Source organism: Schistocerca americana, chromosome 4, assembly GCF_021461395.2.
Source record: "Schistocerca americana isolate TAMUIC-IGC-003095 chromosome 4, iqSchAmer2.1, whole genome shotgun sequence".
Taxonomy (NCBI): Eukaryota; Metazoa; Arthropoda; class Insecta; order Orthoptera; family Acrididae; genus Schistocerca; species Schistocerca americana.
The window spans coordinates 747,912,397-747,926,659 of record NC_060122.1 but is presented as its reverse complement, the minus strand read 5'-3'; the positions used below and the strand labels follow the sequence as shown (position 1 = coordinate 747,926,659).

Below are 14,263 nucleotides of genomic sequence, written 5' to 3'. Positions count from 1 at the left end.
CACAGCTTCAAACGTCAGGCAAAATGTAATGACTTTATAAAATGTTGGTCAAATATTAAATTACGTGGCTCTTGCTAACTAAATTGCGGCCTTTTAACAATTTATCTTTATCTTTCCCTTTAGCAACATACACACATCATAAAAAGTATTGTATCACGCCACTTTCCAGAACTCCTGAAGATAGACGTTGACTGTGGATACTGTATCACAGACACAGTCCATTTGACTGTTCGGAGATGTCACTAAACCCACTCAAATATGTAAACAACAATGCATGAGCAGCGTCTATTAGACGGAGGGGGTCCGACAGCCGATCAGTTCCAGTCATTCCACCAGGAAAGTGGTACATGGCTCGTGTTGTCTGTAGCTCAACCATGCGTAGACTGCGAATACCGCGGTTCGATCGCGTCCGCATTGCTACTTTGTGCTAGGAAGGGCTCTCAACAAGGGAAGTGTCCAGGCGTCTCGGACTGATGTTGTTCGGACATGGAGGAGATACACAGAGACAGTTACCGTCGATGACATGCCTTGCTCAGGCCGCCCAAGAATATCGATACGAAACCTCGATAATCGATACAGACTCAAATGCTACAGTCCGCCATCTTGTGTTGTGTGTATAACATCGAAGCAATTTGTGCAGTGAATTACGAATCGGTGAAAAAATATAATGTGGGACAGTGTAATGTCAATCAACAGCTCCGCCATTACACAAGTGATGCAAGTGAAGCAGCAAGATAATGAAATTGTAAGTGATCAACTGTAATATAAAAGCCTTTCACACTATTTTCGTAACACATAACTGACACAGATCTATCTGCATCCTATATAGGCTGTGATAAACATAGTCAACCACAAAGAAGAAACCCAAGAGAAGACATCACTGTTTTCGATTTCTAGCCATACACTGCCCCTCCCCCCCCCCCCCCCCTCACCACCTTCCCCCCAAATGCCACACCAGCAGCTACAGTTAAAAACCATGGACATAGAGTTCTAGATTAATCTAGTTTAAGATTGTTTATTTTTAAGTAACATTTCTCTATATGTATGTATGTATAAATGGCTGAAGATGAACTGAACATGTTCGAAACCTGTTGCATTATGTTAGATTAGGCATAAAATAAAAAGTGACTGGTAGCAGAAACTTGAAATAAGCAAGAACATTTTGTTCTTATGTACGCTTCCTCTTCTACAAATTTTAGTTAATATATGGGTATGCTGATTTTTTTAAGCATATATCGATTTCTCTCAGCTGCGTGTGATGTAAAACTGCTGTGCCACTATTCAGGGGACTAATATCTCTTCTTTTCTCCTTTGTGCCGGCAGTTCCCCTGCAGCAGGTGCACGTGTTGGCTGGAGGAGACGCCCGCTTGCCGTGTGACGTGTCCTCGATGGAGAGCGGCGACGCGGCTCAGTTGGTGCTGTGGTACCGCGAGGACCTGGGCACGCCCGTATACAGGTGCGTGGCGCGGCGCCTATCCTGGCAGCAGGCCTTAGCTGAATGTTTCGCAAAGCACTAACCAACTTTACAAATTTATTATCCGAAGAATTCTACGCCCACTCGCATGTCCATTGCTTCTACAGTCGAGCTATTTCTGTAGCACACGTTGATGGTAACGGAGGCATGTGTGGGCTATAGTCTGGCACAGTCGTATCTAGGTGACGCCATTTGGACAGCTTTCATTTCAGGTGTCTTGAGGCGTAGCGCAGTAGCATAACAATGGTTCGGCAATCTAGGCTCGTGCCCCAGGACCCTTTTCCGTGGGGGAGTAGTTGTGAAGGAGGAAAACTGTGGAAGAAAAGTGGAAGAGTAAGGGCGAAGGTTTACGGAAGGGCAGATAGTATCGCTCATAAACTTTTTCGAAATCATAATATTTTCAGGAAGTTAGATTTGAACATTCTTCACGGTAAGCAGCATTAGGAAGAGATATTATGCTACGATACATAATGTCATAAATAATACTTTCATTGGTTTGTATACAGGGTGTAAATTTTAAGTTGACAAACCAGAATAACTCGAAAAATAAGCTTCACAGGAAAAAATGTGTAGAATCCAAAGTAGATTATTTACGAGGGGGACATCTGATGGTGCTAAAATTAGCCCGCCACCCCAGCCCGCTGGGGGTGGGGCCGGAGGCAACTTTAAAATTTCAAATGGGAACCCCCATTTTATAGTGCAGAATCAGATTCTACATAAAGAACTACATTCATGTTGTCCTAAACAATAGTTTTGATTCTTCATGGTTGCTGCTGTAATTCAAGAAAATCCATGTTCTCATTTTTGCGTGGAAAATGATTAGGGATAGTCTTTTACTTTGTTTACTCTGTTAGTTAACGAGTTCTTGCATTAGTAAGTAGTATGTTTTTTTAGTTAGCTAGCTAGTCAGATGATTTGTTTGATAATTAAAAGTTGTGTGGGCTCATGACCACGAAACAATACTTATTCGAATCTGCAGAAAAAATTAGTACAGTACTTGGGTCAACATTTGTAAAACTCTAATTCCTCTCTCTCAAAACCCTCCCTATGGGGGAAGTGGGAGAGTTTTAGTTTAACCGAATCAAAGTTTACGAAGTAAATGAGTATTTTTTTATTTGTCCGTAACCATTTTCCACACAGAAATGAGTACATGGATTTTCTTGAATTACAGCTCCAACTACCAAGAATGAAAACAAATCTTTAAGACAAAATGTATGTAGTTTTTATGTATAATCAAAACAAACCTTTAAGACAAAATGCATGTAGTTTTTATGTAGAATCTGATTGTGCAATAAAAAATAGGAGTTCCCATTTGAAATTTTAAAGTTGCCTCCGGCCCCACCCTCAGCGGGCTCGGGTGGCGGGCTAATTTTAGCACCATCAGATGTCACCATCGTAAATAATATACTTTGGATTCTACACATTTTTTCCTGTGAAGCTTATTTTTCAAAGTTATTCTGGTTTATCAACTTAAAATTTCCCATTTCATCTTGACCTCTTAAATAACTGTTTGTCCAGATGCAAATTACAAAATGTTTCAAGCAAATGTTCTTTAGCCGTCAGGGGGACATCAGTCAGCATGATTGCCTCGTTGTAGCTTTGTTTTGCACAAAAGTATGAACAGCCGTTGACTTTTTTAAAAGACAACCTGCATTTTTTATTCGGTAATTCATTTCCTCTCCTAAAGGCCTATTCGAAAACGTATGACAGTGTACCATTCACTGAATCACGACGTTATTAATTACATAACACAACACTGACGTTGACGCTCCCATCGCTTAGTGTAGGTACTCGGGGTAATGGAACACATCCAAGTGCTGACGTCGACAGAGAATAAATATAAACATAGGCAGAATGCACACCCGTCATTCCCTCAACCAACGTCAGTTGAAGAGTTGTGTGAATAGAATGTACATCAGCGAAGAGGAGGTAGAAATGCTACTCATCTATGGGGAACGTAAGTTAGCAGAACAGTAATTGCTATACTATTTTCTTATTAACGGGTATATTTAGTACAGTAGTTTAGTCCTTTTAAATTCTGTTGTGTAGAGTAGGCATACAGTAAAGGCTGTCCTTCCTACAAACTGCATCGACATAACGTTTCTTTTATTGTTGTAGTTGAGGGTAGGTAAAATGCTACGCGGGCAGCGGATCTGTACAGAGAGCGATATTCCGACAAGAACCTACCTTCCCGATGGATGTTTTCTCGTCTTGTTGGACGCTTCAGGTAACGGGAAGTTTCAAGCCAGGACGACGCACTCTTCGTAGCACTCGCACGGACGAAGCTGCCGTAGTTACTGTTCTCGCTTCCGTTGCTATGAATCCACATTTGAGCACGCCACAGTTTGAACACGAGACTGGCATTTCTAAAACCAGTGTACATCGTATTCTTACATGTCACCGGTTCCATCCTTATCGTGTACACCCACATCAAGAATGCATGGGAGTGATTTGCAGAATCGTTTTCAGCTCTGTCAGTGGGCACAGCCGCAAATCCTCGCCAACCCGAACTTCTTCTCCAATCTTCCATTTCCCGGTGAATGTTTCTTATGAAACAAAGGACAGGTAAATATAAGGAACATGCATTATTGGTCCAGCGACAACCCACGATGGCTTAGACAGGTGGAACATCAGCGTCAGTGGAGAGTTAACGTCTGCTGTGGGATGCTTGGCACTACAATTATTGGCCCTTATTTCATCTATGGTAGTCTAAACGGCACTGCGTATGCCAACTTTCTCAGACGAATTCTTCCTCCTGTTCTAGATGAAGTGCCGCTAAGAACCAAAATGCCTATGTGGTAACAACAAGACGGATGTCCAGCACATAATGCCTTGCTTGCAGGTCGCGTTCTGAACCGAAGGTATCCTGCCAGATGGATTGGTCGAGGGGGAACAGTTACTTGGCCTGTTAGGTCTCCTGATTTAAATCCTCTGGACTTTTTTCTCTGGGGATGCATTAAAGACGTTGTCTATCGTTATATTCCAACAAACTCCAGAGGACATGCAGGAACGTATCGTGCTAGCTTGTAACTTTCTTCAGCAGGCAACACTTGAAGCAGTAAGTAATTCTTTCATTCAACGAGTGCACCAGTGTGTCGGTGTCCAGGGTCACCACTTTTAGCACCTTTGAATGTTCTACTGTTGGTATAGGAGAGTCAAAGTAAATTTTGTGTTACGTTACTACTTGGTGTTCATTTGTTTTCTGAAAATTCCAGCAAGTGGACGAGTTTGTGATACCGGGCTCAAAGTCAATGTTGTGTTACGTAATTAATAACGTAGTGTTTCAGTGAATGGTACGCTGTGATAAGTTTTTGGATAGGTCTTTAGGGGAGGAAATGAACTACCGAATAAAATATACAGGGTGCCATTTAAAAAAGTCATACCGCTGTTCATATCTTGGTAAAAAACAAAGCTACAACGAAGGCAATCGTGCTGATTGATGTCCCTCACAGCTAAAGAACATTTGCTTGAAACATTTAGTAATTTGAATCTGTACAAACAGATATTTCCGGTTATCAAGATAAATGGGACACCAGGGGTGGAAAAAAATTGTCAGGAAATTTTAATCCTGGATAGCTGTTACCAGTAGGAACCAAAATTACTAATGTGTTGGTCGACAATTCACCATTTTTAAAATATTTTTAAACTACGGAAACTTGGCGCCATGCGGTCCGATTGGCGTGCTTATCACGTTGGGGTAGTGACGGGGCGAGGGACATAAGTATGTGTGAACCGACAACCACAGCGCTGCCCGTGAGCGGACGAACGGCAATAGAAAAATCCCGCGGCCAATCGGAGCGCGTGGCGCCAAATTTAAAAATGGTGCCTTGTCGACTTACAAAACATTAGTAATTTTGGTTCCTACTGGCATCAGCTATCCAGGGCTAAAATTTCGTGGCACAATTTTTCTCCATCCCGTGTATATAACGATTTGCATTTTGTTTGTTCTAATTTTAGTTGATTTGTCGGTTCCATGGATCTGTAACATGTAAGAAAATAATTTCAGTTAGAAAAAAGTTTAAATTGGACTGGAAATAAATAATAATCAAAAGTATGTAGAAGTTGAACATTTTAGTACTAAGTTTCCACATAGGGAAAAAGTTAACTAAAATCATCAAAAATTAATAATCAAGTCTTTATATTAAACTTTTGAACAGAATAGCCCAAAAGCGAAGTATTAGTTTAACCTTTAGTGAAGCTTTTGTAACACATATAGTAAAGAAGTTCAGCTTTACATGGACACCTCATCGGTCCAAACTTACAGACGTGGTGTTAATTTCAGTCTTCTTCGACGCTCGCATTAATCGTACGGTATTGTTCCCTTTTCACCACGGAATGGAAAAAAAGACTTGTTATTTCCTATAACAGCTTTCATGGCCACCTCATTGTTTTCCGACGAAACATAAGATCTGGTCCCTGATAAACTTCTAAGAAAATATTTCTCACTCGCTTCCCGATCGTGAGTTGACTATTTCTATTGCTTCTGTCAAGTGTCTAGCGTGGTATTTACTTTTTCACTTCTCCATATGTGGCCATTAATGAAAGACATCGCAAAAATTTAAATTTGTATGCTATCCAGTACAAACCGAAATTGGTTTGTCCTATACAACCTGAACGTAACTTCCGCTTTCCCATTATTATTATTACTTTGACTAAACTGTCACAGCCTGCAATTTAGAGAATAATGTCAATTGTATCTGAAGATACAGTAAAAAGGTGATGTTAATTACTTGCAAACAAAACCATACAATACGAAGTTGAATTCGTGCACGAAAAACTCACTACTAGCCTCAGATAATTTATCGCGGATCCGAAACTCACTGGAGTTTTGAATGGAAATTGCGTGAGACATTTTGTTCTTGCTTAGTTCACATTACAGTACCGCTAAAGATGATTGCACTACGGCTAGAGTTAATGAGCTCTTGGCCGATGCATTCGCCTGTCTGATACTACCAGATCTTCTCATGGACCTAGATTGAAGAGCGTATAAGAAGAAGAAGGAGAAGAAAATGCAAAACAAAAAGGGTCAAAGGGAACTAACGTGAAAAGGGCACGGAGATGTGTGAATGTAACTAACGGAGAGATCCGGATTGGGCTGTTTCGAGCAGCAGTTCCATAAAGCAGTGAGTGTCTGGGCTAGAGGTACCCATAAACAAATGCTTATTAAGAAATAACTCGACGTTTCAGGTTGTTGGGTAAATACGTAGTACCCATAAACAAATGCTTATGTAGAGATAACTCGACGTTTTAGGTTGTTGGGTAAATACGTAGTACCCATAAACAAATGCTTATGTAGAGATAACTCGACGTTTTAGGTTGTTGGGTAAATACGTAGTCGGTAGAGATACTGTCCAAAATGTGATCCTCACCATTTCATGAACATTGCTGCGTAGTATGACGCATGCGCACAATTCTTTACTATCCAGCAAGCAGAAGTACTGCTGACTGTCATCAAGTGGATGCCGAAACGAAAGGTGCAGTATGTGCTGTCGCTAGCATGGGTAAAAATCTGTAAAACATATTTAGCGAAGTGCAAGAAGAAAATGGAATGTGGATCCTGATACCAGTAAATCCATTTATCAGTGGGACGGAACTCATCAAGAAATATCAAATGCCAGTCCTAGAGCTCATGTGAATGAAGAGATCCTGAAATGTGTGCACGAGACATTCGCTACAAGACCACGTAAATCCGTTAAAGAAACATGTAGGGAACTACCCGTCATCCTTTCGACGGTGCACGACATTTGTTTAAACGACTGCGGCTACGTGCTGACAAACTCCAGCTTATGCATGACGTTAAGCCTGAGGATCACCGCGGAAAGTGAGTTTTTTGAAATGTCGCATGGTTTAGACGAAAACAACGACTGTCTCAATGCAGTGGTGTTGAGTGATTAATCTACCTCCCACATTTGTGGCAAAGTTAAGCGATATAACTGTCGGATATGGGGCAGTGAGAGTCAAGAATAAGCGATTTAGTACCAAAGGCGCACGCCAAAAGCAAATGTGTGGTTGGGGTCACATAAAGAGAGTGTGATTGGTCCATTTCTCTTTGGTCTGCTGTGACATGGCACACTTATCTCGACATACTGGTGAACTATGCTGTTTCACAGATTGCCAGATGCCTTCCGACCTCATTTCCCAGCAGTATGGTGCCCAACCTCATTCCCATGGGGATATCACCACACTTCTCCGTGAGACGTTTCCTGAGTTTTGGAACTGTTGTTTGATTGATTTGGGTTGGAGACCAGGTGAATTAGGGGGGGATGGTGAAGGAGGTCGGCCGTGCACCATCTCGGCATTTGCATCAAGCGATTTAGGGAAATTAAGGGAAACATAAATCAGAATGGCCAGAAGAGGGTTTGGGCCGTTGTCCACTCGAAAGTGAGACCAATGTGCTAACCACTGCAACACTTCGCTCGGTGTTGAAATGGATGATGTACGGGGGTTCACAGTGCCTGGCCCCTTCCGTCTCCCAAGATGACTCCGTTGAATTTCCGTGCATGAGTACAATCAAGCGTTCGAGATCCGGTAGGCTAGAGACAACCGATCTACACAGTAGTAGGGGTCGTGACACCTCTCATTCTTGTGACCATGTGACGGGAAGTGGAATACCGTTTCGAGGTCTGTACAGGTTACAAACGGTGCCCATGCTGAACTGTACCAACATGTATAAAGATTAATTTTTATTTATAGGACAACCACAACTGTTCAGTAACATGTTCATGGTGAAAATATCCGCCACTGTAGTACAAACTTGACGGACGTCTTTCACGACATAAGTCGCTATACAATTCCAATAAGATCAGATTACTGTAAAAACTAGTATTGATCTTTTTAAATTTCTTGAAATGTTTAAAATTTTTAATCTCTTACCTCATAATGTCACTTGGATACAATCTGTTATTTGTTATGTTAGGCTTTTCTGCTACTAGATTCAGGTTTAGCCAATTATATGAATTTTAACCTTTGGCTTATGCTGTTATCTACTTTAGCTTTCCATGTCGTGTGTGTTGCTTTGTTGCACTTATTCTGTTATCAGTGATGCTGCTTTTTCTTATTTGTTTGCTAAGGCGAACATCTTTTGTGATGAACCGCCATTACTTTCGGTTATTACCTTTATTGTTTCCGCATTTTCTCGGCATTCGTACGTGTTTGTACCTTAGCTCCTCCCCACGCCGTGTTATGCGTGCTTTTCACGGTATTCACCACAGATACGGCCTGCAGCGTTACTGCTGTCAGCTTTCCGTAGCCGCACGGGTCACACACTAGCGCTGTTTCGGCGTTTCGTTAGTGTTGGCCTCGAATGTAGGCGCTTTCGCGCGGTTCGTCATATCAGTTTGTAAGTTTATTTGCTCTTTAGGTTAACTTCGGTTTAACCCCTGACTTCCACCTAATATCCTATGTGCTATTGGCCTTTTGTTATAGACTGTATGCATTCCCGGTAGCAATTTTGGGACAAGCGAAATTTCCCCAGGCCGCGACTGCAGATTGGAGTTCCTTGCAGCCACACTTTGGGATGTTATTTGGCGGTCCACCTGCGATAGATGTTTTCCTGTTAGTTCTAGAGCATGGGCGTGAGGTCCTACTGCTGCTAGGTAGGCTATTGTTCAATTATTTTATCTGTTTTTAATTTTAAAAACTTCTTAATTGCTTAAAGGAGTAGGTTACAACTGTTGTTTTAGTTCAGCGCTAAGACCCTGAAACCGTGATAGTGTATAGCGACTTATGTCGTGCAAGACTTTTGTCAATGATGTATTTTACAGTTGTGGCAGATTTGTTTACCATGAACATGCGTGCGCATGTTTGAGCTTCAGTGTACAACTTTGGACAAACAGAGTTGTAAACCTTAATAGATACTGAAATATAAAAAGATGTTTTTGTCTACCTCTAGCCGGGATTCCCTGTACGCCTCTTAGTGGTTCTGAGACACTTGCTTCTTTATGGATTTCCAGCATGTTAGATTAACTGCATGAAAACAACTTTCTATATAGAAATAGCCGAAGTTACACAATTCACTTTTGTCATTATTTAAGCAAAAAAAGTGAATCTTTCTACTTTTGCTGTTGCTATATCGAGCTCGTTTCTTTCTACTATCTGGGGACATGTTATGCCAAGTGAGGCTACACAACAAAAATGTAAGATGTACATTCAACGTTATTTTTTCCGTTACGGCTTTGCATTGAGGGGAAATGGAATTGGAAAACGAATAGTATTATTACAGTAAACAAGGAGACTCTGGGGCTGTGTGTTGTACCGTATTTTGAACTGTACCACACAAAAAAGCATTACTCAAATTTATAACTTTCCTTCCCTGTCAACGTAATGATTTCAGTAAACGAATATAAAGACTACGCGGTGATGAGTGCTACTCAAAAAGTGGTGAGGGGGAGGGAGCGGAAGCACGGTGGTGGGAGGTCTCTAGAAGTCAAACTTAGCCCTGGGTGATAGTTTCCATAATTATGCTAGTGGTGGATAGGTCTCAGGTAGCTCACTGCAATTTCTATTTACTGTCAGTGTTGTATGTGTTGTTGATTGTGATGATAACAGGAGAGAAATGAAATTGTCTGCGTCAGACACATTTTTTAATAACAATCATGGCGCATTTCAAAGAATGGCACTCATCTTCATGGGCTACTGAGCCTTATACGAGTATTTCTGCTTGCTAGTCAGCGTTGTCTGTTTAACATGTCATTTTGCTACGCTAATTTGTTTTTATCGTCATTGTTGAACGTGGCACTGAATTTAGCGGTGCAAACGTAACACATTAGGGCTCTAGCTGTTCAAATAAGCCGTCCGTGGTGGTCGAGCAGTTCTAGGCGCTTCAGTCTGCAACCGCACGCCCGCTACGGACGCAGGCTCGAATCCTGCCTCGGGCATGAATGTGTGTTGTGTCTTTAGGTTAGTTAGGTTTAAATAGTTCTAAGTTCTAGGGGACTGTTGACCTCATATGTTAAGTCCCATAATGCATAGAGCCATTTGAACCATTTGAATTTGTTCCAATAAGGTGTATTCTGCAGTACTACCGAATGAATACAAAAGAAGAGGTCGCCATATTCTGTAAAGATGGAAGTAGGCCGTGCTTTATATGTCAAAGAGCACTGCGCAGCTGTTCAAAGATACAGATAAAATTAAATAACTGAATCTAGTGTTTCAAATAGCTATATAAATGTGAGCACATGAATTACATCTTTGATAAGCTATATATTACTGCCGATACTCCTTCACGTATTCCATGCATCCTTGAATAGTTAGGCTGTGCCCTCGAAAGAGGACTTTCTAATTGCTGAAACTTGCTACTGTGTTCCCTATTGGCTTTCGTCTCATGCTCTTCAGATAACGTTTGTTGAATGATTTTTCTGACGTCTAGTCGGCACGAGAGTTTGGCATTGTCAGAGATTTACGACCCATTAAGAAGGCATAAGAAAGCCTCAAGGTAAGCTGATCCTGGATTCTTGAGCTGCAGCGAACGACCGTCACAGATAACAATGAAAGAACCACAGCGGCAATGACAAGGAAAATTATCGCAGTCTCTGGCGCAACAGGTAGACGTGCGTAAGTCAAAATGGTTCAAATGGCTCTGAGCACTTAGGACTACTGTAAGAAAAAAATTATCTATTTTTTAAAGTACAGTTAATCAATACAAAAATTTAATCAAAAGCTTTAGCGTAAAGCTCAAAGAAAATAATGCAGTAATAACGAAATCCGATAAAGGCATTGCTCTAGTTGTTGCTAGCAAACAGGAGTATGTAATGCAAGCTGTAAAGTCTTTTGAAGAAAACAACATTTTCGATCTGTATGAGGATCCCACTCTAGTTTTGCAAAGAGAAATTAGATCTGCTATTAATGATGTTAAATTTCTACTCAGACCGTTTCATAAAATATGCCTGATTAACGTACTCGGTTTGAAGTCCATAGAATAGATTCCTCTATTCGACAGATTTAGAATAGTATGAGTAGTGCTTATCACGACCTACCGAAGCTTCTTCAAGCCATGTTCAAAAATTTTATCATTTTTCAGAAAAAAAATCAAATTTTCAACAGTCAAAATCTGGTTAGTAAAATAAAAGAACTTGTATTGTAATCGAAATACCAAGGCGCTATCGTTTCATATTAAAAGTCATTCGACGAGCCTAACTTTAGATAAAGCAAAAAAAAAATCTGAATAGAACAGAGATTTCTGATAAGCAGGTTACTGACTTCACGAATTTAATTCAGACTGTAATGAAATAGAGCTGTTTCGAGTTCAATGGACAGTTTTATCAACAATACGACGGTCTGGCGATGGGTACCCGTTATCTGGTATTCTTGCAGACATAATCATAAATTCCTTATTAGAAGTAAAATTTTTTAAAATATTTTTGAGCCGCCACTCTAAGTATTCTCTCATATTCCAGATATGTACATGAAGTTTTGATTATCTACTGAGGGCCTAATACCAACACTCATTATCTCTTCAAAATTTTTACGGAACTTGACAAACACTTATTTCACATGTGAGCCAGGAAAAGAATTCCGTTAGACAAATTATTTGGATCTAGCATTAGTAGTAGCTGATAAATTTTCTTTCAGTACGCAACGGAAAGAAACCAGCACTGATTAAATACTATCGTCCTATTCAAACACCCTCATTCTTACAAAAATGTCTTTTCTCATTATTCCATCACATAGCTGTTCCAACTCTTTTATCTGATGAATACCTCGATTCTGAGATTAATATGAATAAAGTTATCGCAGTCAATAATGGATTCGAACCAACCATATCGGACAATATTTTCTAAAATAAAACCAATAATAGAATCACCACTCTTGGCACTTGTCCTAATAACGGAAGTAATGAAAAGAATTTTTTTTGTGTATCGTCCTCAGGACCTGCATCTTACAGTATTCAATGTCTTCTAAAAAAAATGATGATCGTTAAGTAGCATTTTCTAATAAATCGCCCCTTAACAAATTCAGGTGTTCATAAAATAAGGTGTCACACATTTCCAGCCTATTACATAGGATGGACAGGAGAACAATCAAAATATCGATATATCCACATATTGGTAATTTTCCATAGTAATATCGATATATCTCAACGATATACTGTATAATTACCGATGTACCGATTAATCGCTAATAAATATTGAGTATGGAAGTGATACTTTTTGGTGTCCGTCTTTTATTGACCCATAGGCACTATAGTTCTCATTGGCAAATTTCTTTCTCATTCCAGTTACTACCAATCCTTTCAATATAACAGTAAATCTCTTGCAATGGGCTTAATCTCATTTCTTGTTTAGGACTACAAATGAGCACAAGATTTGAACATGAATGTATCTGTACTACGTATTCATGAAAGTATGTTACTTCTGTGTGTCCATTCTACCATTACAAGTGATAGGTAAGACTTGCAAAACGAGCACGTTTGGTGTCGGCACTGAATGAGAATGGTGCAAGTTACCACTCTCTCCTTCCAACTATGAGACAGAACGTGCGCTCTCTTTGTCCCCTGACTGCCTGGGTCAAGAAAACGTAGACGTACTGTAGAAGTAAAGTAGTCACAGCACAGAAGTCACATTACTGCACTGATTTTTAATGAAGACCTCTGGTTTTCTGAAAAGTTTGTGATAGGTACAATAAATGGTTCAAATGGCTCTAGGCTGAGGTCATCAGTCCCCTAAACTTGGAACTACTTAAACGTAACTAACCTAAGGACATCACACACATTCATGCCCGAGGCAGGATTCTAACCTGCGACCTTAGCAGTCGCGTGGTTCTGGACTGACGTACCTAGAACCGCTCGGCTAAAGAAGGCCGGCTAGGTACAATATTTTACCCGCAGATCACGTATCAGAAGCGATACAGTTCCGAGATTTCTCTCGCGTAAGGGTGGGTCAAAAATATAGACATTTCAAAATACTTTCATTTTGTCTCCATGATATCGATGTCTTTTATAAATAAAAATGCGATTTAAATGGATATTATTAAAAGTTTGCATATCCCTCTTTTGTACCAGTTCAACTCACACAAGGTTACGCAGGACGAAAGTCGGGATTATGGAACTTCCAACCTTTATTTAAGGTACACCACACAGAAACGAAACAAACGTGGTCAGTTGCCGATTGGTCGGGGCTCAGTAATACAGAAAAATGGCTATCAGGTAGGAAAGAACGACTTTTTGTTTTTCTGTTGTGCGCTAAGCAAATAGACAGCGAGCAAACCGAAGGGCTCTAGTTGTTACGTCCGGTGAAGCGTATGCGTTTGTTTATGACAGTTAATTAACACTTTGCTGTGGCACTTTGACCACAGTACACAGTTCGCACGGAACACAGCGACTTCTGGCAGGAGGTAACTGCTCCCGCTGCTACCGGGTAATTTTAACGAGAATGCAGTTTCAATGCCCTCGCTTCTGCTAATGTAGCTATGCTGTCAATTAAAAAGTCTTACTCCCATAGCTCTTTCGTCAGCGATTGCTACTATGCGATGGAAGCATGTGCAAAACTGCTTACTACTGGTTCCACTGTTCCGAACCTTAGTTTCACTGATCCAGGTTGGCGGCTACATTTGTTAGCGTACAGATAACACAAATTAGGAAGAGCGAGTTGCTGACATTTTATGTACATTCCTCACTGAGTTAACCTCTCCGAAGCAGCAAGAAGGGACTGGTTATTGAACTCTTGACATGTTGTGCCATAACATTTAACACCGTTTTTGAAATATTTATCTGACATAATGAACTGTGATAATCTGCTAGCAAATATATATATATATATATATATATATATATATATATATATATATATATAT

General features: G+C 40.4%; 1 protein-coding gene across 1 annotated transcript in view; it reads left to right on the top strand.

The window, feature by feature from the left end:
• LOC124613773 (hemicentin-2-like) overlaps positions 1–14,263 on the top strand; it is an 803,230-nt gene that overhangs the window by 435,546 nt on the left and 353,421 nt on the right. The window contains exon 2 of the mRNA XM_047142489.1: positions 1,324–1,456. Within this exon, the coding sequence (XP_046998445.1) occupies positions 1,324–1,456 (133 nt within the window). The remainder of the gene's footprint in view (positions 1–1,323; positions 1,457–14,263) is intronic.